At 35.1% G+C, this 13,991-nt stretch overlaps 1 protein-coding gene across 2 annotated transcripts; it reads right to left on the bottom strand.

The window, feature by feature from the left end:
• Positions 1 to 3,206: 3,206 nt before the first annotated feature.
• On the bottom strand, positions 3,207 to 12,132 carry LOC121294903 (aromatase-like). Of its 2 annotated transcripts, XM_041219082.1 has the most exons (10): positions 11,860 to 12,132; positions 9,853 to 10,012; positions 9,305 to 9,452; positions 8,694 to 8,848; positions 8,403 to 8,579; positions 7,947 to 8,061; positions 7,470 to 7,584; positions 7,089 to 7,251; positions 5,845 to 6,086; positions 3,208 to 4,866 (listed from the first exon to the last, which is right to left on the bottom strand). In XM_041219082.1, exons 2-10 carry the CDS (start codon positions 9,983 to 9,985, stop codon positions 4,630 to 4,632), a joined length of 1,485 nt encoding a protein of 494 aa, XP_041075016.1. In that variant the 5' UTR covers positions 9,986 to 10,012; positions 11,860 to 12,132; the 3' UTR covers positions 3,208 to 4,629. The 2 variants fall into 2 exon arrangements, with proteins under 2 accessions (XP_041075017.1, XP_041075016.1); XM_041219083.1 differs by lacking the exon at positions 11,860 to 12,132 and having other exon boundaries at positions 3,207 to 4,866; positions 9,853 to 10,164.
• Positions 12,133 to 13,991: the final 1,859 nt, after the last annotated feature.

The raw sequence follows: 13,991 nt of genomic DNA, 5'->3' as shown, positions 1-13,991 counted from the left end.
TCTGAACCATACTGCAGTTTGAAAAGAGCACTTGAGCCAAATTTAGAAACTGGATCTTTGCAGTTTGCATACAGAGCATTGCCCTACAGCACTGACACCTTAATCCTTAGCAGACTTTTGTACTTTAAAGGATTTATTATGTATCTGGCACTGGCGTCACTAGGTATTTCTTCATCTCACAAGAAGAGCTGTGAGATGAAGCAATACCTAGAATTTCAGTGATGCATCCTGCTCTGAATAATATAGGCATTCACGTCAAGAAGCAGGTGGTTTTTCATTGGAGAACAGTTGTTAATTGTGAAGTTCAGATAATGACTTAAAATATTATTTGGTTATCCAGTGACACTCATTACCAGAGCTGAAGGTTATCTGATTGTAAGAAATTGCTCTTTTTATCTTTATTATTCAGGTATAACATATTTTATTCATCCCACAAACAAAGCACTAGTGGTGTTGACTAATGCTACAGTCCAAGGTGGGCACTGGCATTTTTCAATAGAGATATTCATTATTAAATATAAGCTTCTTTTAGTGTAAGCTAGTTTTGCATGTTAATACCAGTCATCATCTGTTTACATTTAATCATGTTCTGACTCATACCTGTCTTGATTTCTCCATCTCCCTTTTTTTCTTCTCCAGATCTCTAGATCTCAGTTATCTTGACCACACATACACAGTACTGGTATTGTAAAATGAAAGCAGTCTTTCGGTAAGGAAAGAGTGGGACCTAACAACTCGTGTGAAGTCTATTGGTTATATAGGGCAGTCATGTTATTTGTATATTTCAGAACCCCATTTCCCTTTCACATCCTAGCCTACACAGCCCCAGCATGGTTGTAAGGCGTAACTGTTATTTGAAAACACCAGTGAAATGACTTTTAGCTGAAGAGTTCTCTAGTTTTGGCTGAGTTTTTATAAGTTTATGCAGGTGTCTCTGTTCAGTTGAATAATAGATACCAAGGTAATGGTGATTTAGTATGGAAAAGATGCATACATCACATAAGGCATTATCAGTGATAATGGGGTTGTTTTAAGCACTGCACTGTACAGTGTCTGGCAATGTTTTAATAACATCTAAGGGCCCTGTCTCTCTTATGCAATTACTATATATGGATTCTTCCACTATCTCTAGCCTTTTATAATCAGAAAGGTTCCAAGTACTGTGTGTGCATTCTACCAAAATTCCTTTTTGATTGCCAGAGTTGTTCAGTATTGTATTTTTCACTCTGCACCTCATAACTTAGGAAGTGGGAGAATTTAAAAGCAGCACTCTTGCCACCTATTCATATGTAATGGTAAGCCTTAGGTTAAAGGAGTTTTACTCTGTCCTATCCAAATGAAACACAGAAAAAGACAGAATGTTCTCTTTCCTGGCTAGTAATACTAGCTAATACAATTCTGGTGCTTCTTGAGGTCGAGCTTAATATAAACCTGGTTTAATTATTTTATTAAAACCTGCGTATGAAAAATGTGTTTAAATATAGTAAATGTAATTATTTTGGATAGGAATATACATGATAGGTTCTTACTGTATATACTGTGGGGTTGTGGGCAAAAGATACAGTAAAATGCATATCGTTATATTAACTTTCAGTGTTGATTGTCTAAAATTCAAACAATTTTGTAAAGGATTTTCCACTTTTCTTTATTAAATGTTGAAATTGCCCCTTTATTTAAACTGTGTATCCTAGTATAAGGCAAATGCAGAATAATTGTAATAAGTGAAAGGGACATTTGAAACATGTAATTACAGTACCGTTTTCTGCATTTACTAAGCTAAACCAGTCATACTTTACTGTATTATCACAGTACAGTGGAAATATACTATACATCATTTTGTGTAATTGTGTTGAATGAGGAAATAACCATTTTAGAAATTGCAGTTTCAATCATTTAGGGTTTATTGTTTATTCTGCAGAGGCAACACTCAATTAGATGAATGAAAACCAGAGGGGTGTTCATCTGTTGGAACACCTGATTCACAGAAATAATTGTTCTGGTTCCATCTAAAATGCAAAACGTGAAAACAAATAACTCCTGAGGACCCTCTCTGCATTTCCAAAGGTACGTTCATGGTTCAGTTGGGTGCGCTCTGGGTTTTGATAAAAGTGGATATTCTGTAAATGTTTTTATTTATATTTCTTTTTAATGTTTATTTCTAGCGGTTGTCTCTCCCATTAGGAAACCCAATCCGTTTGACATTTTAAAGCACAACAGGCAGGGAACTTTGTGCATATGCACATGGTTACACCACCTACTTTACTATCCTAAAATACGTTAACACAAAGGTTCGGAGAATCTGCAGAAAGCATTGCTTCTCACCATTGCTTGGTAACCAAGTATGATGCAAAATCAGTTGTTTGCTATCATAATCCATACCTTTAGGATTTATACTACTTGGCATATACCTGCAATATGGGTGGACAAATTCTGTTTAGTTGATGTCATGTCCCTATCATAAGCAATTATTGGTGTATTAAAATAGCAATGATAAAAAAAATAGCAATTTCTATTTTAACAACACCAGGATTTAAATCTTGTCTTGTACAGAAAGTATAATATTTTCAAATACCCATTCTCTTGTTTTGTAATTTTAATTGGAGGTTAGTTGCACTGGTTCTAAAGCTTTGTGGTGGTCCAACTCTTTACTTTATAAAAGATGACCAGTACCATCAAGGGAAGCAATACTAGGGACCGAATGCAAGCCGAGACAGCAGCAGCAAAGTTTTGTGTATCAAAGTGTCAGGCCCCCCCAAGAGTTATTCAGAAAATGACCTGTTCACTCTTATTAAATCACAGACCAGTTTCTAAAAAGGGTGCTTTTATTAAGATCTTGCATTGATGGCTTCCCTAATGTTCTTACTGGTCTGCCCTAGAAATAGCCTTTCCAATGCTACAGTAGAACATTACTCCCCCTGCTGTGCCACGTTACACATTACAGCATTCTTTTACACTTGTTTTTCACAACCATCTACAGTAAATGAAAATTAAAATATAAATGTATATACTGTAATATAGAATAAATCACTTTTTATTGTATTTCTGAATGGGTGCATATAACCCTACATATGGCCAAATGTTTTGCATCACCTAGATTTTTAGGATTGAGAGATCATTTATAAACATAATTTAGGTATTGTATTTAACGTTATGTAATCAAAGAAAGTACAACACGATATTGCAACCTTCTACCGGAAGCCATAATAGTAGTACGGTATTTAATGTTAGATTTTTGAAATGTCTTGTTGTTCAGTCATCAGTTTTTCGTTAAGTTTATGGAAAACTACAAAGCGATATGTAATTCAGTATGTTGACATAGCATTATTCTGCATGTTTCTATTCAGCTTTATGAAGCAAAATGAGTTAATTCTATAGGGTGATGTCTGAATGAGAGAATAGCATCTCATGTAATCCAAAAGGCAGTGGGGTCAATTCAGTAATGGATCTAAACTGAGAGGGATCTAAATGATAGAATGATGGAACCAACCCTGGCAATTTGTAACGTTTAACGACAACTGAGACTCAGGAAGTGTTAGAGATGCTGGGCAGTATTTCTCTCTGCTTCTGTTCAGATCAGTAGAACCCAGTGCGTTGTTTTTGTAATGCAGCATTATGATGCATCTCATCCTGGACACTAGAATGAAACACATTGGCACAGAGAAGCAAACACAGGTGTGGCAGAACTTAAAACTGGGCCCAGTAGAGTGACCCCACCCCCTTCCCAAAAATAAATAAGTAAATAAATCCATCCAAACTGATCTTGTTTGTTTTTAGGTTTTTGACAATGTATTCATGTTTAATAAGTACTGTTAGCAATTTGTATTTGTACAATGGCCTTCTGTTAATATTGCATTAGTCCACTTGGACTACAGTTACAGTGAGGTGTGATCTTTTGAAAACATGTGTCACCAGAAAATACAAGAAATGATTGATTTAAGATTTGTTGAGCAGTAGTCAAACAGGATTTATGTAATATTCAAAACCAAAACATGTAAAAAAAACAAAAAACAAAACACTTACAAAACTCCATAATGACAAACAAGTCCAGAAGGATATCCATCACCATAATTCATTCGAATTCATGTGCATCAATATTCTGCTGTTATGGAGGAACATTAACAAAGACATAACTCTTTAGGCAATCCTACTGTAGAGTCTTATGAGAAACTCAAATGAGGATGAATCACGATTTGTATGTTAGAAAGATACACACTATACCTTTTTATAAAGCTTTAACATTATTTTTTTAAACTTTTTTACAAGATCTGCTATACACTGTTTTTGAGATGTATAATTTATTGTAGGACGTAATAAAATATTAATATAAAATAAAACATAATATGCAGCATAAATATTAGCTATAGGACATTGTTGTATGTGGAATTATCATATTGTGTGTAACTATTTTAATGGTGTAATTTATATGGATTGAATAATAACAATGTATATTTTATTCTCCTTATGAAATGTTTTATTTGTTGTCATTATTGTAATTGAGCAAACCCAACACTCTGCACAGCCAGATTAACTAGTGCTACACCTCATTCCTAGATTAAAGTGTGATATCAAACAAACAGTAGGAAAATAAAAGATTGTGTCTTGCAATTTTCAGTTTAACATACAGTAACATTACTGTGTTTTTTGTCTCGGAATAAAAATCATGTCCAGCTTGTTTCGAGTCTCGATGGGGTGCTGAGACAGATCGTTGCTGGTTTCCATGGTTTTTAAAGAGCACCCTTTCTGAAGCTGGACAGTGTATCTCTTCAGAAGGGTAACCAGGATCACTTTCATCATCACCAGAGCTGCGTGCTTCCCTATACAGGACCGAGGGCCAGACCCGAACGGTTGGAAGAACCGACTGGGAACCTGTGACCAACACAGATTTGATACAATTCACAAGCAGCATTTACAGTGTAATTATGAGCTGTTGGGTAATAATACACATCAGAGGTGTTGAGTTAGAAGACACAAGCATAATGTCTTCCTAGTAAGTCTGACACCTTTTAAAGGTGTAAGCACCTGTTTAGTTTAATACAAAAAAAATCCATGAACTAACATTGTCTGTATCACATTTCTCCGATATATACTTTTGTATTCTATTGCAATCGCATACCGACTCAATGGCAATCCTGTTCATTAAAAAAATTATGTGAAAAATTTGACTGTATAAGGAAAAAAAAGTGAAGTTCAATTAAGAGTTTCAAATGACGATATGTAGCCAACCTCCAACGCTAATAATATTTAAGCAAGCACACTTTTTTCTAAAAAGCAATTTTGTTGGCAAAAATAAGATTTGTAGTATTAGTTGTGTATGTTACCTGTAGATTTACAGAATGTTCAATAAAAGTGAAGCTTAACTAGCAGTTGGGGTGTGCTTCAGATCGTACTTTATGTTAATTTGCCCTGAGGTTGTCCCAATGCTCTATATTACAACACAGAAGCACATGTGTACAAATAACTTGTGTCTAATTTTATTTTTCTACTGTAGTGTGTGTATTACATATGGTTTAGTACTCTAGTAAATGTGAAATAATGTGTAACGCCCAATTGAAAGGTATTTATTTGCTTATTATAATAATCTACTACATAACCGTTTGTTTTAAAAGGACCCACCCACTGTGCAGTTACATCAGGTACCATGTTAACGTGGCAGCCGTGCTTCCTAGGTGGTATGTGCTAAACTCTTATACTACAGGCTGTAATTTTATAATTGTAAAAAAAAAACTTGCAGATAAACCTTTTCAGCTGATGCCTAGCAGAGGACAAAGAGAAGGGGTGAGGGGAAAGGAAAGGACTTTTACAAGAACCTGGGTAATATTTGTTCTGTAGATATTTATTACTTACAGTTTTTTTAAAGTTATCCAGGCTGAACTCATGTGGTTTGAGAAAGAATTCCATTTTATGCATCCAACCCATGTTCAGGATGATGTTTGTTCCCTTTCTCACAGTGTAGCCTTCAATGACATCATCTTCAATGGCTCTGCGCATGGAGAATTCCACCACTGGATGGAATCTCAGGCTCTCATTGATGAAGTTTTCCAAGACCTTTAAATTTTGCAAGTCTTTGTTTTGTATTTCATTTTCCCCTAAAACAAATGAGTTTAAGATGTTTTAGCACTCCTCAGTGAAATCTAATAGCTATTGCATCCCTCTGCCCTCAATAGACATGTTCCAGTTACTACTTGCAGCTGTGTGGAGTTTTAAAATGCCATTTTTAGGAAAGCAAAATAAGATTTGAAGAGGATCAACTCCTGATATATTTTACAAGAAATATTTTTTTAACATCAGCTTATCAGGCAAAAGTCATCTGAAATACATCAGAAATAGTGTGGTGGGAAAGAATAAGTGAAAAGTAATTTTTAAACCGGTAAACTCTGCTATCATACTTAGTGATGATAAGAGCCAAGGGTATTAATATAAAGTCAAAACACAGCAGTATCTGGATGATTCAACTATATTGCGGCAAGCTTGCATTTGTAAATTGGTCATGGTGATAAATCAGTACTGACTGTGTTGATCGTAGTGTCTAATTTTTCGTATGAGAATTGTCAATACTGAAAACGGAGAAGCTGATGGAATTTGTGTCACAATGAAGTGTTTTTTCTATTTAAATAGCTATACTAAAAACAGACCAAGTTCTAAATGTACCAGGAGACCACTTGATATATAAAAAAGTAATTAACAGGAAAGAAGCAGGAGAAGTCACTTATTTTAAAAAGATTTGCCCAACAAAATACCCAATACATCATTGTACTCCTGTTTTGTATATACAGGGTTAGAGTAGTCGATTGGGTACAATCACGTGTGGTGTATTTACCTGACCTGGAGTGCTAGAAAAAGCACTGGGGAACAAAATGACACTGTGAGCACTGGCCAATCAGGGGTGTTGCTGAGGTCCACAAGGCTCACACCCACGTGCTCCAGCAACATGGACAGAAAAATCTCTCTTCAGATATAAACAAAATAAACAACAAATATTTCAAATGAATCCCACATTTGGCAAGGTTTAGTGCTGTTTTCAGCAGTCTGGATAGTTTTGAATCTACACACACTAAGCTGTTTTACTGGTGAAGATTTTAAAATTTTACCTATAACAGTGTCAATTTCCTCCATCAGTTTCCTCTCAACCTCGGGGTGTTGGGTAATAAGCATTAGCATGTACAACAAAGTGACCGACATGGTGTCAGGTGCAGCTATCAGCATCTCTAGCACACATTGCTTCACATTGTCAGCAGACAGCTCCCCATGACTCTACAAGAACAGAAGACAACATCCGGTCATACATTACAACCAATCTAATGACTTACACCGTCCCCATAAAGTGCCATTTGTAAAAAATCATATTACACTTTTATAGATGTGTAATAGATTGGTATGTAAAATGTATTGCCATGCCACTGTACAATAAGCATTAAAAATGCTTCACAAATACTTGTAATATATTTTTGTTTACTGTAAGGTCTACTCACCTGAGCAAATATTAATTCTGACGTGAAATCAATGTAATCGTCCAATTTCTCAGCTTCTAGAAGTGCCTTTCGCTTTTTCTCAATGAGCTTATCAATAGCTTTTGGTAATTCCTGTCTGGAAATGAAGACCATATGCTGTAAGTGCAATGCATACACTTCTTGTAAGAAAATATAATTAGGTTCAGTATGTGAAGGCAAAAGCTACACAGATGCCAGCTAAACCCATAAAGTAAAAATTTGGATGGGTCTCCTCCCATATTCCATTAAATAGCAAAACTACAGACCACTAGTAGTATAGGAAAGATAACTCCACCCAAAACTGCAGACAGCTCTAGTCATATAGGAAAGATAACTCCACTCAACTGCAGACAGCTCAAGTATTGGAAACATGTATTTATGCCCATTTTTATTTAGTTTTCATTTAAAGTACTAGCCATTAGATTTCTTATGTTTTGCAAGACATGATTCATTACTTACGCAGCAGCCTCATGTCTTTGATACATCCATTTGAACATGAAGAAAATGTCTGGCTTTAAAAGTAGTGCTTGCCAGGTGTTAAAGTACTGCTGTATTTTAGACACCACTTCCTTTTCTGAAATGAATGAAAAGAAAATCAGTGAGAGTTCAATATGCAACAGCCCATCCTGGACCATGTGAGGCGTAAAATACCATTGCATTAGTCTTTGTACATTGCTCTAGAGGAGAAAAGTACAGCTCCAAGAAACACTTTTTTTTTTTTGAGGGGCAGAGGTATACAGCAAGACTTACAAAAGTGATTTTTAAATGCAATTGTATTGACCATGGACCAAGTAGGTAGAATTGTCTTTATAGCCACCGCATTCAAGATAGTGTATTGCATTTTATTTTCCCATCAAAAAATGTAAGTTGTATATATTTAAGAAAGTGGATATCGTTTTAAAATGAAACACACACCATCCATCGGAACATTCAGAAATAGCCTGTTGGAGACATCCACAGTGATCAGTCTGAGTAGCATTAAGACATCCACCTGGCCATAGTGATTGGTCATCTCAGGGAGCTTGTTCAAGAATAGGGTAGTGGAATCAATACAGGCTGCTACAGCTTTCTGCAATGTTGGACCTGTAAGAGCTAGAGCAAGGTGCAAAACAAGGCAATAAGATTAGCTTTCCCTAGCAACTAAAAAGCTACCAGCATCACATGTTGCTATCTGTGTTTTTATTAATAAAAAAATGAACAACTTACCTTTAGCAAAATAGGAGCGTAACTTCTTCCAAAGAGTAACATCACAGTTAAAAATAACACCGTCATTCATGCCAAGACACTGCAGACCACGCTTGTTTCCGAATCGCGTGGCATACTTTCCATGTTTCAGTACGTGATGCACAGCAGAGGATCTGGAGTTAAAAAAAAAAAAGAAAAAAGAAAATGCAGTACAGTTATTTCAAACTCATCTGTCAGATTATCATAATTTACTTAAAACAAATGAGAAAAAACCTGCAAGACCTTTAATGAAATGTCTTGAGGTTTTTTCTTTCTGAAAAAGTGATTTGGAGTTTTAAGAATCCACAGTACATTGCATAGGACCTTTTTAAATATATGTTAGTGTTAACATAACATATAGTGTTCATTTAGATAATGATGAATTATACCAATCATTGAGTATGAGAAGTTGTATGAATTTGTTAATGTTCACTTATGAGATTTAATTGGGGGGACCCATTATTGGAAATGATATGGTCATTATTCCGAACTGCACTTTGCGTGCTAATAATTGGACATGATATATATATATATTATATATATATATCTATATATATTACCTATGTGAAAAAAAAATTCACATTTTTTTGGTGCTTAAGATGAGAGTTTCTTTTCCACCAATCCATACCCTGACCATATCTCCGTATTTTTCATTGTAGTAGTTGCTTGCATTTCCTATTCCTGTCCATAGAAATCTGCCATATGAAAGGAGTGCACCAATACCCATACAGAAAATGGGACCTGCAGAACATAGCACAAATCATCAAAATAAAGGTAAAAAGATTGAATATACCAGCCACGGTTTTCTAAATGACTTTTGGTCCTTAGCAATTCACTGTTGGGGTGTGCTGTGTATATGTACAGTATCCTCCTTTTATCACATTTTAAATCTCAATTCCTCTATCCTCACCGATTTTGTGTTGTACATGTAGTGCTAAATGACTGTGTCCTACTCATGGTTTTGAATGAAATATCATTGGATATGAATGTAATGTTCTAGATTGTTGTTGGCTTCTTTAAAAACACTGGTATTGAACATTTTATGAAAATCAAACTTTGTTACATATATTTAAACAAAACATGCGATTTTTCCAGTGTATTCAAACAGGCATTTGCTTTTAGTTTAAAGAATAATATTCACCTGGTATAGATGCTTTAGCCTTACAGTTCCACACCAGCATGAAGAGACACAACAGGAGCGAAAGAATCACTGTAGTTCCACACATGCATTCTGGCACAATGTCAGTGATGTTGTGATGAACTGGAACGAGCATCTTCAAAATCCGCTCCTCCACCTGGATCTGTTTCATTGTGTGGAGAATTTGTTTTAAGGATAGATGTTTAAAGCTGGTTGTGCATTTCCTTTCCACTGCGCAAACAAAGTCTAGTTGTCTCGGCAGTAGGTTTCTCTTATATACTCGCAGGTTACGGTTATTAGACAAGGCAAAGTGACTTAAAAGTCAAAACAAAAATAAAGATAGTTTACTTCTCCCCTTGAACCAGTCCTTAAGTAACCTTGATGTTAAGTACCACTGACTTACCCACAACAATTTTTTATCATGTCCTTGAGGATCAAATGATGAGACGATAAGTACACAATGTTAAATGTGTAACCAAAACATACCAAATGAAAGGTTTTGAATTTGGTCTTGGACCTGTACTTTTTTTTACAGCTGTTTTTAAAGCACAAGTTTCAGTTTTTATTGTACACATAACTGACTCCAGCTTTATATAAAAAAAAATCCTGTTGCTTGATTGTGTTTTCAGCCTGGATGCATCTTTTTCAGCTTCTTCCTGTAATAAAAGTGTAAACTATACGAACCAAGTTAAACAATCGTCTTTCAGCATAATGTGATTTTTATCATGCTTATATCTTTTAGTGCCTTACCCAAATATTATTAAACATATTTAATACTGGCATCAATTTAGCAGAGCCCAAAATAAACAAAACCTCTTCACTGATGTTTAAGAATCCTTTTAAAATTGAGAAGAGTTAATTTTTTTTTATTTTTTGTAAAGACTCCTCTGTTGTCGTACAGTGTGCCAATAAAGTAGAGACATAAAATAAGGAAGAGACATTAAGATTTCAAAAGGGCAAAACAAAACTAGACTTGTGCAACATGCAATACCAAACCTTGGTAAACAATGACCTTCAAAATGCTCATGCTGCAAAATACAAAAAAAAAAAAAAAAAAAAAAAAAAAAAAAAAACCCAAACACACACTAGATATCGTTTCAGCAAGTGCCACCATAAAAGCTAAATATTGTTTAAGCCATGAAAGATGCCACTACATGGATTTGCTGTACTGAATGCTTGTTTTCTCAGATGTTTTGGAAATGCTTGAATAAAAATGAACACAATGTTGATGTTTATTGTTACCTTCTAATCGTTACGTTCATCTGTTCAGTTTAATACTGAGGCACGGTGTCTGAATCTTTGGTAAAGAGAATAGACCTATATGTAACACAAGTTGATTTTCAGACCGTATTTTCTGGGGAAACCAATTTATCCACTGTGGTTCTCTCTCTGTATTAACTCTCTGTTACAGGCACTGTAGTAAGACCCTGACTAGAGATATATACAGTAGGGTTGTATCAGCAAAGCTGGGTTAACCAAGAGCTGAAAACATTAACCCAAGAGCAAAACGATATTGGCTATCACACTTAAAAGCAAAAGTCACTTGTTTTTGTTGTTTGTTTGATAATGCAGTTACAGTGTGTTGCCCCAATTCATATTTTCATATACTGTATGCTTCGCTCATACTGTCTATGCCCCCAAATTGAAATTTGTAATAAAATGAGTAGTATGAATTAAACAAACAAACAAAAAAACTGTTTACTGTAGCAAAATCACAGAAAAGATGAATGACACTTGGTGAATGAATGGAGTACACACACACACACACGAGGAAAGCATAGTTAACCGAAACATTTCCATACAGACATAACGTTTCTATTGGGTTCAGTTCGCACTGTACTGAAACACTGTTTCAATACAGTGAAACAGCAGACATGTAAAAAGCAGTCTATAAAAAGAAACAGCTAATCCTTAAATACAGAGAAACTAATTCCACTGCCTGTTTCCAAATAGTCTACCCTGTCTATACAAGTAATTAAGAAAACAAAAAAAACATTTCAGAATACCGACCTGGCTGGTGTTACACTGGTCGTCCTGCTTAGCTGCAGAAGATTGTTGTATGTCTTGTTTTATTTAGATCTTTATTCAAGGCGGCCTAACTGTTTTTCTTACTGCTGAACAACTTTTTTCCTTCTACCTATTCTGCTGCTATTTATAAAAGTGTGCTCGGTTGCTAATTTACTGGTTGCCTAGATACTGCAGTAAATCGTAGGTACAAGGGCCATTACTGTCAGAAATAGAGCTTTGCTCTCCCACATTTTGCACGAAAGCCTCTTTTTAATTTGAACAATGATGCACTGATGCTGAATAAAGTGATTTGAAGAAGAAGAAAAAAGCTTTGGAAATTAGAGTGCTGTGTCTCAATTTAGGGGCAGTCTAACTTCACTGCTGGGTTTGACAGTAGAAAAGCACTCATTATCCTCGGATAACAATGATTTCATAAGTGAACATTGTGCATGCTGTGATTTAAAACGTACCTCTCAGCCCTTCTTCCTATTCCACGGGTAAATCGTTACAAGGAGTCTTGTAATAATGTAGAAAAAACAGAGTCTTTAATTTTTAATTAAATTAATATGAATAATTACTTCAAGGCATTTTTTTTTTCTGTTTGCTGCTTTGTTTTTGGGAAATCCTGCAGCTTTTGTATATGCCAGTGAAAAAAATAACACAATCTGTTCTACATCAGTCATTTTTGATTTATTGGGTTTGGAAGCATCTGCCAGCCAATAATCTGTCAGATATGCTGTCTTGCCCATCATGACTGAAACTTTAAACAAGGGAGATGAAGATTTTATATATTGACAGTGCAAATTCAATCCCTGACATGTATAACAAACTAGACATTACTTGTGCATGACCGCCCGTTTGCACTGAAGCATGTGCTTTACATGGCATAAGTCTTGTATTTTTTGTTAGACACGTAGATTATTATGGGGAAGTATTTCTACATCCTAGACAGATAAAGGGCTGTAGTACATGGTGCATATTTTGAACTAAATCGCTGCCCACCTATTTATTTAAAGGAAAGCTGATATTTAAAGGCTATGCCCCTTGTACCCACAGTTAATAAAGCCCTTGGCTTAGCATTGGTTCGGCTTTTTGTACAAACAAACAAAAGATTTGGAGAGACACACAACGACTGTTTCCTTGTAGTCGGGGAAACCAAGCCGGAATACTGCTCGATTTCCCAGGGATTCTAAAGCGTGTCCTCTTTACTAAGACTTTGTACAATGCACCTGTCTGCCCTCCTGCCCATGTGAAATGTTTCTATAGAATTCAACAGTAGAATTACTATAGAACACTACAGTAAAGGTCCTAAAGGATTGTTGACAGATTCTATAGAATACTATAGTACTTCTGTGTACTCTAGTACTTTCCGAGTACTGCTTTAAAATACCTTTGTAAAGCTGGTCCTACTGCAGAAGGTACTGGTTCTGTGGCTGTTTTGCATTTCTTAAAATGAATGATTGTATTCTTTATAAGGGGTTGTTGTTGTTTAATACTACACTATTCTTCTGAATCACGGCCATGAACACAATTAAGCAGAAAATCACTTACAATATATGTTTTACTACACAAGACAATGTATCAGTTTTCAGTTATTTAAATCTATTAAACACCTAAATACAGACAAAATTACTTTGAACCATTTTTTTCTATTGTTACATGAAAAAGACATGAGGCAAAATAGTAAAACACAAATCATAAATTCGTTTTATTAAATTTAACATATACATTGTATTGTGTTTTTTATTCAGTACTCAGGGTGGACAGTTCCATCCATCTGCTGCCTCTGCACCACCTTTGTACAGTTGTTTTAAGTTTTGCCATATTAAACTTTTTACTGAAACTTCCTTGTCAAGTAATTCCCCTTTTACTGCATCTATAAAAATATAAAGGCAATCGACTTAATTAATCCATGTCACACTGAAAACGAAATGCCAATTGAAAATGCACATTATTGAACATGCGTAATTTCAAAATTTTAAAGCTAATCTTTTGGGGCCCTTTAGAAGGTTTAATGGAGTGTATGCTTATGACAAAAAATACATCTACTGAAAAAGGAAATGTTTATGAAATGCAAAGAAAATAAAACAACTAACTTAACTGTTTATAAACACTTGCAATGCCAGTCATATTCC

This window comes from Polyodon spathula, chromosome 19, assembly GCF_017654505.1.
Source record: "Polyodon spathula isolate WHYD16114869_AA chromosome 19, ASM1765450v1, whole genome shotgun sequence".
Lineage (NCBI taxonomy): Eukaryota > Metazoa > Chordata > Actinopteri > Acipenseriformes > Polyodontidae > Polyodon > Polyodon spathula.
The sequence above is the reverse complement of the archived record's forward strand: the minus strand, read 5'-3'. Positions and strand labels throughout refer to the sequence as shown.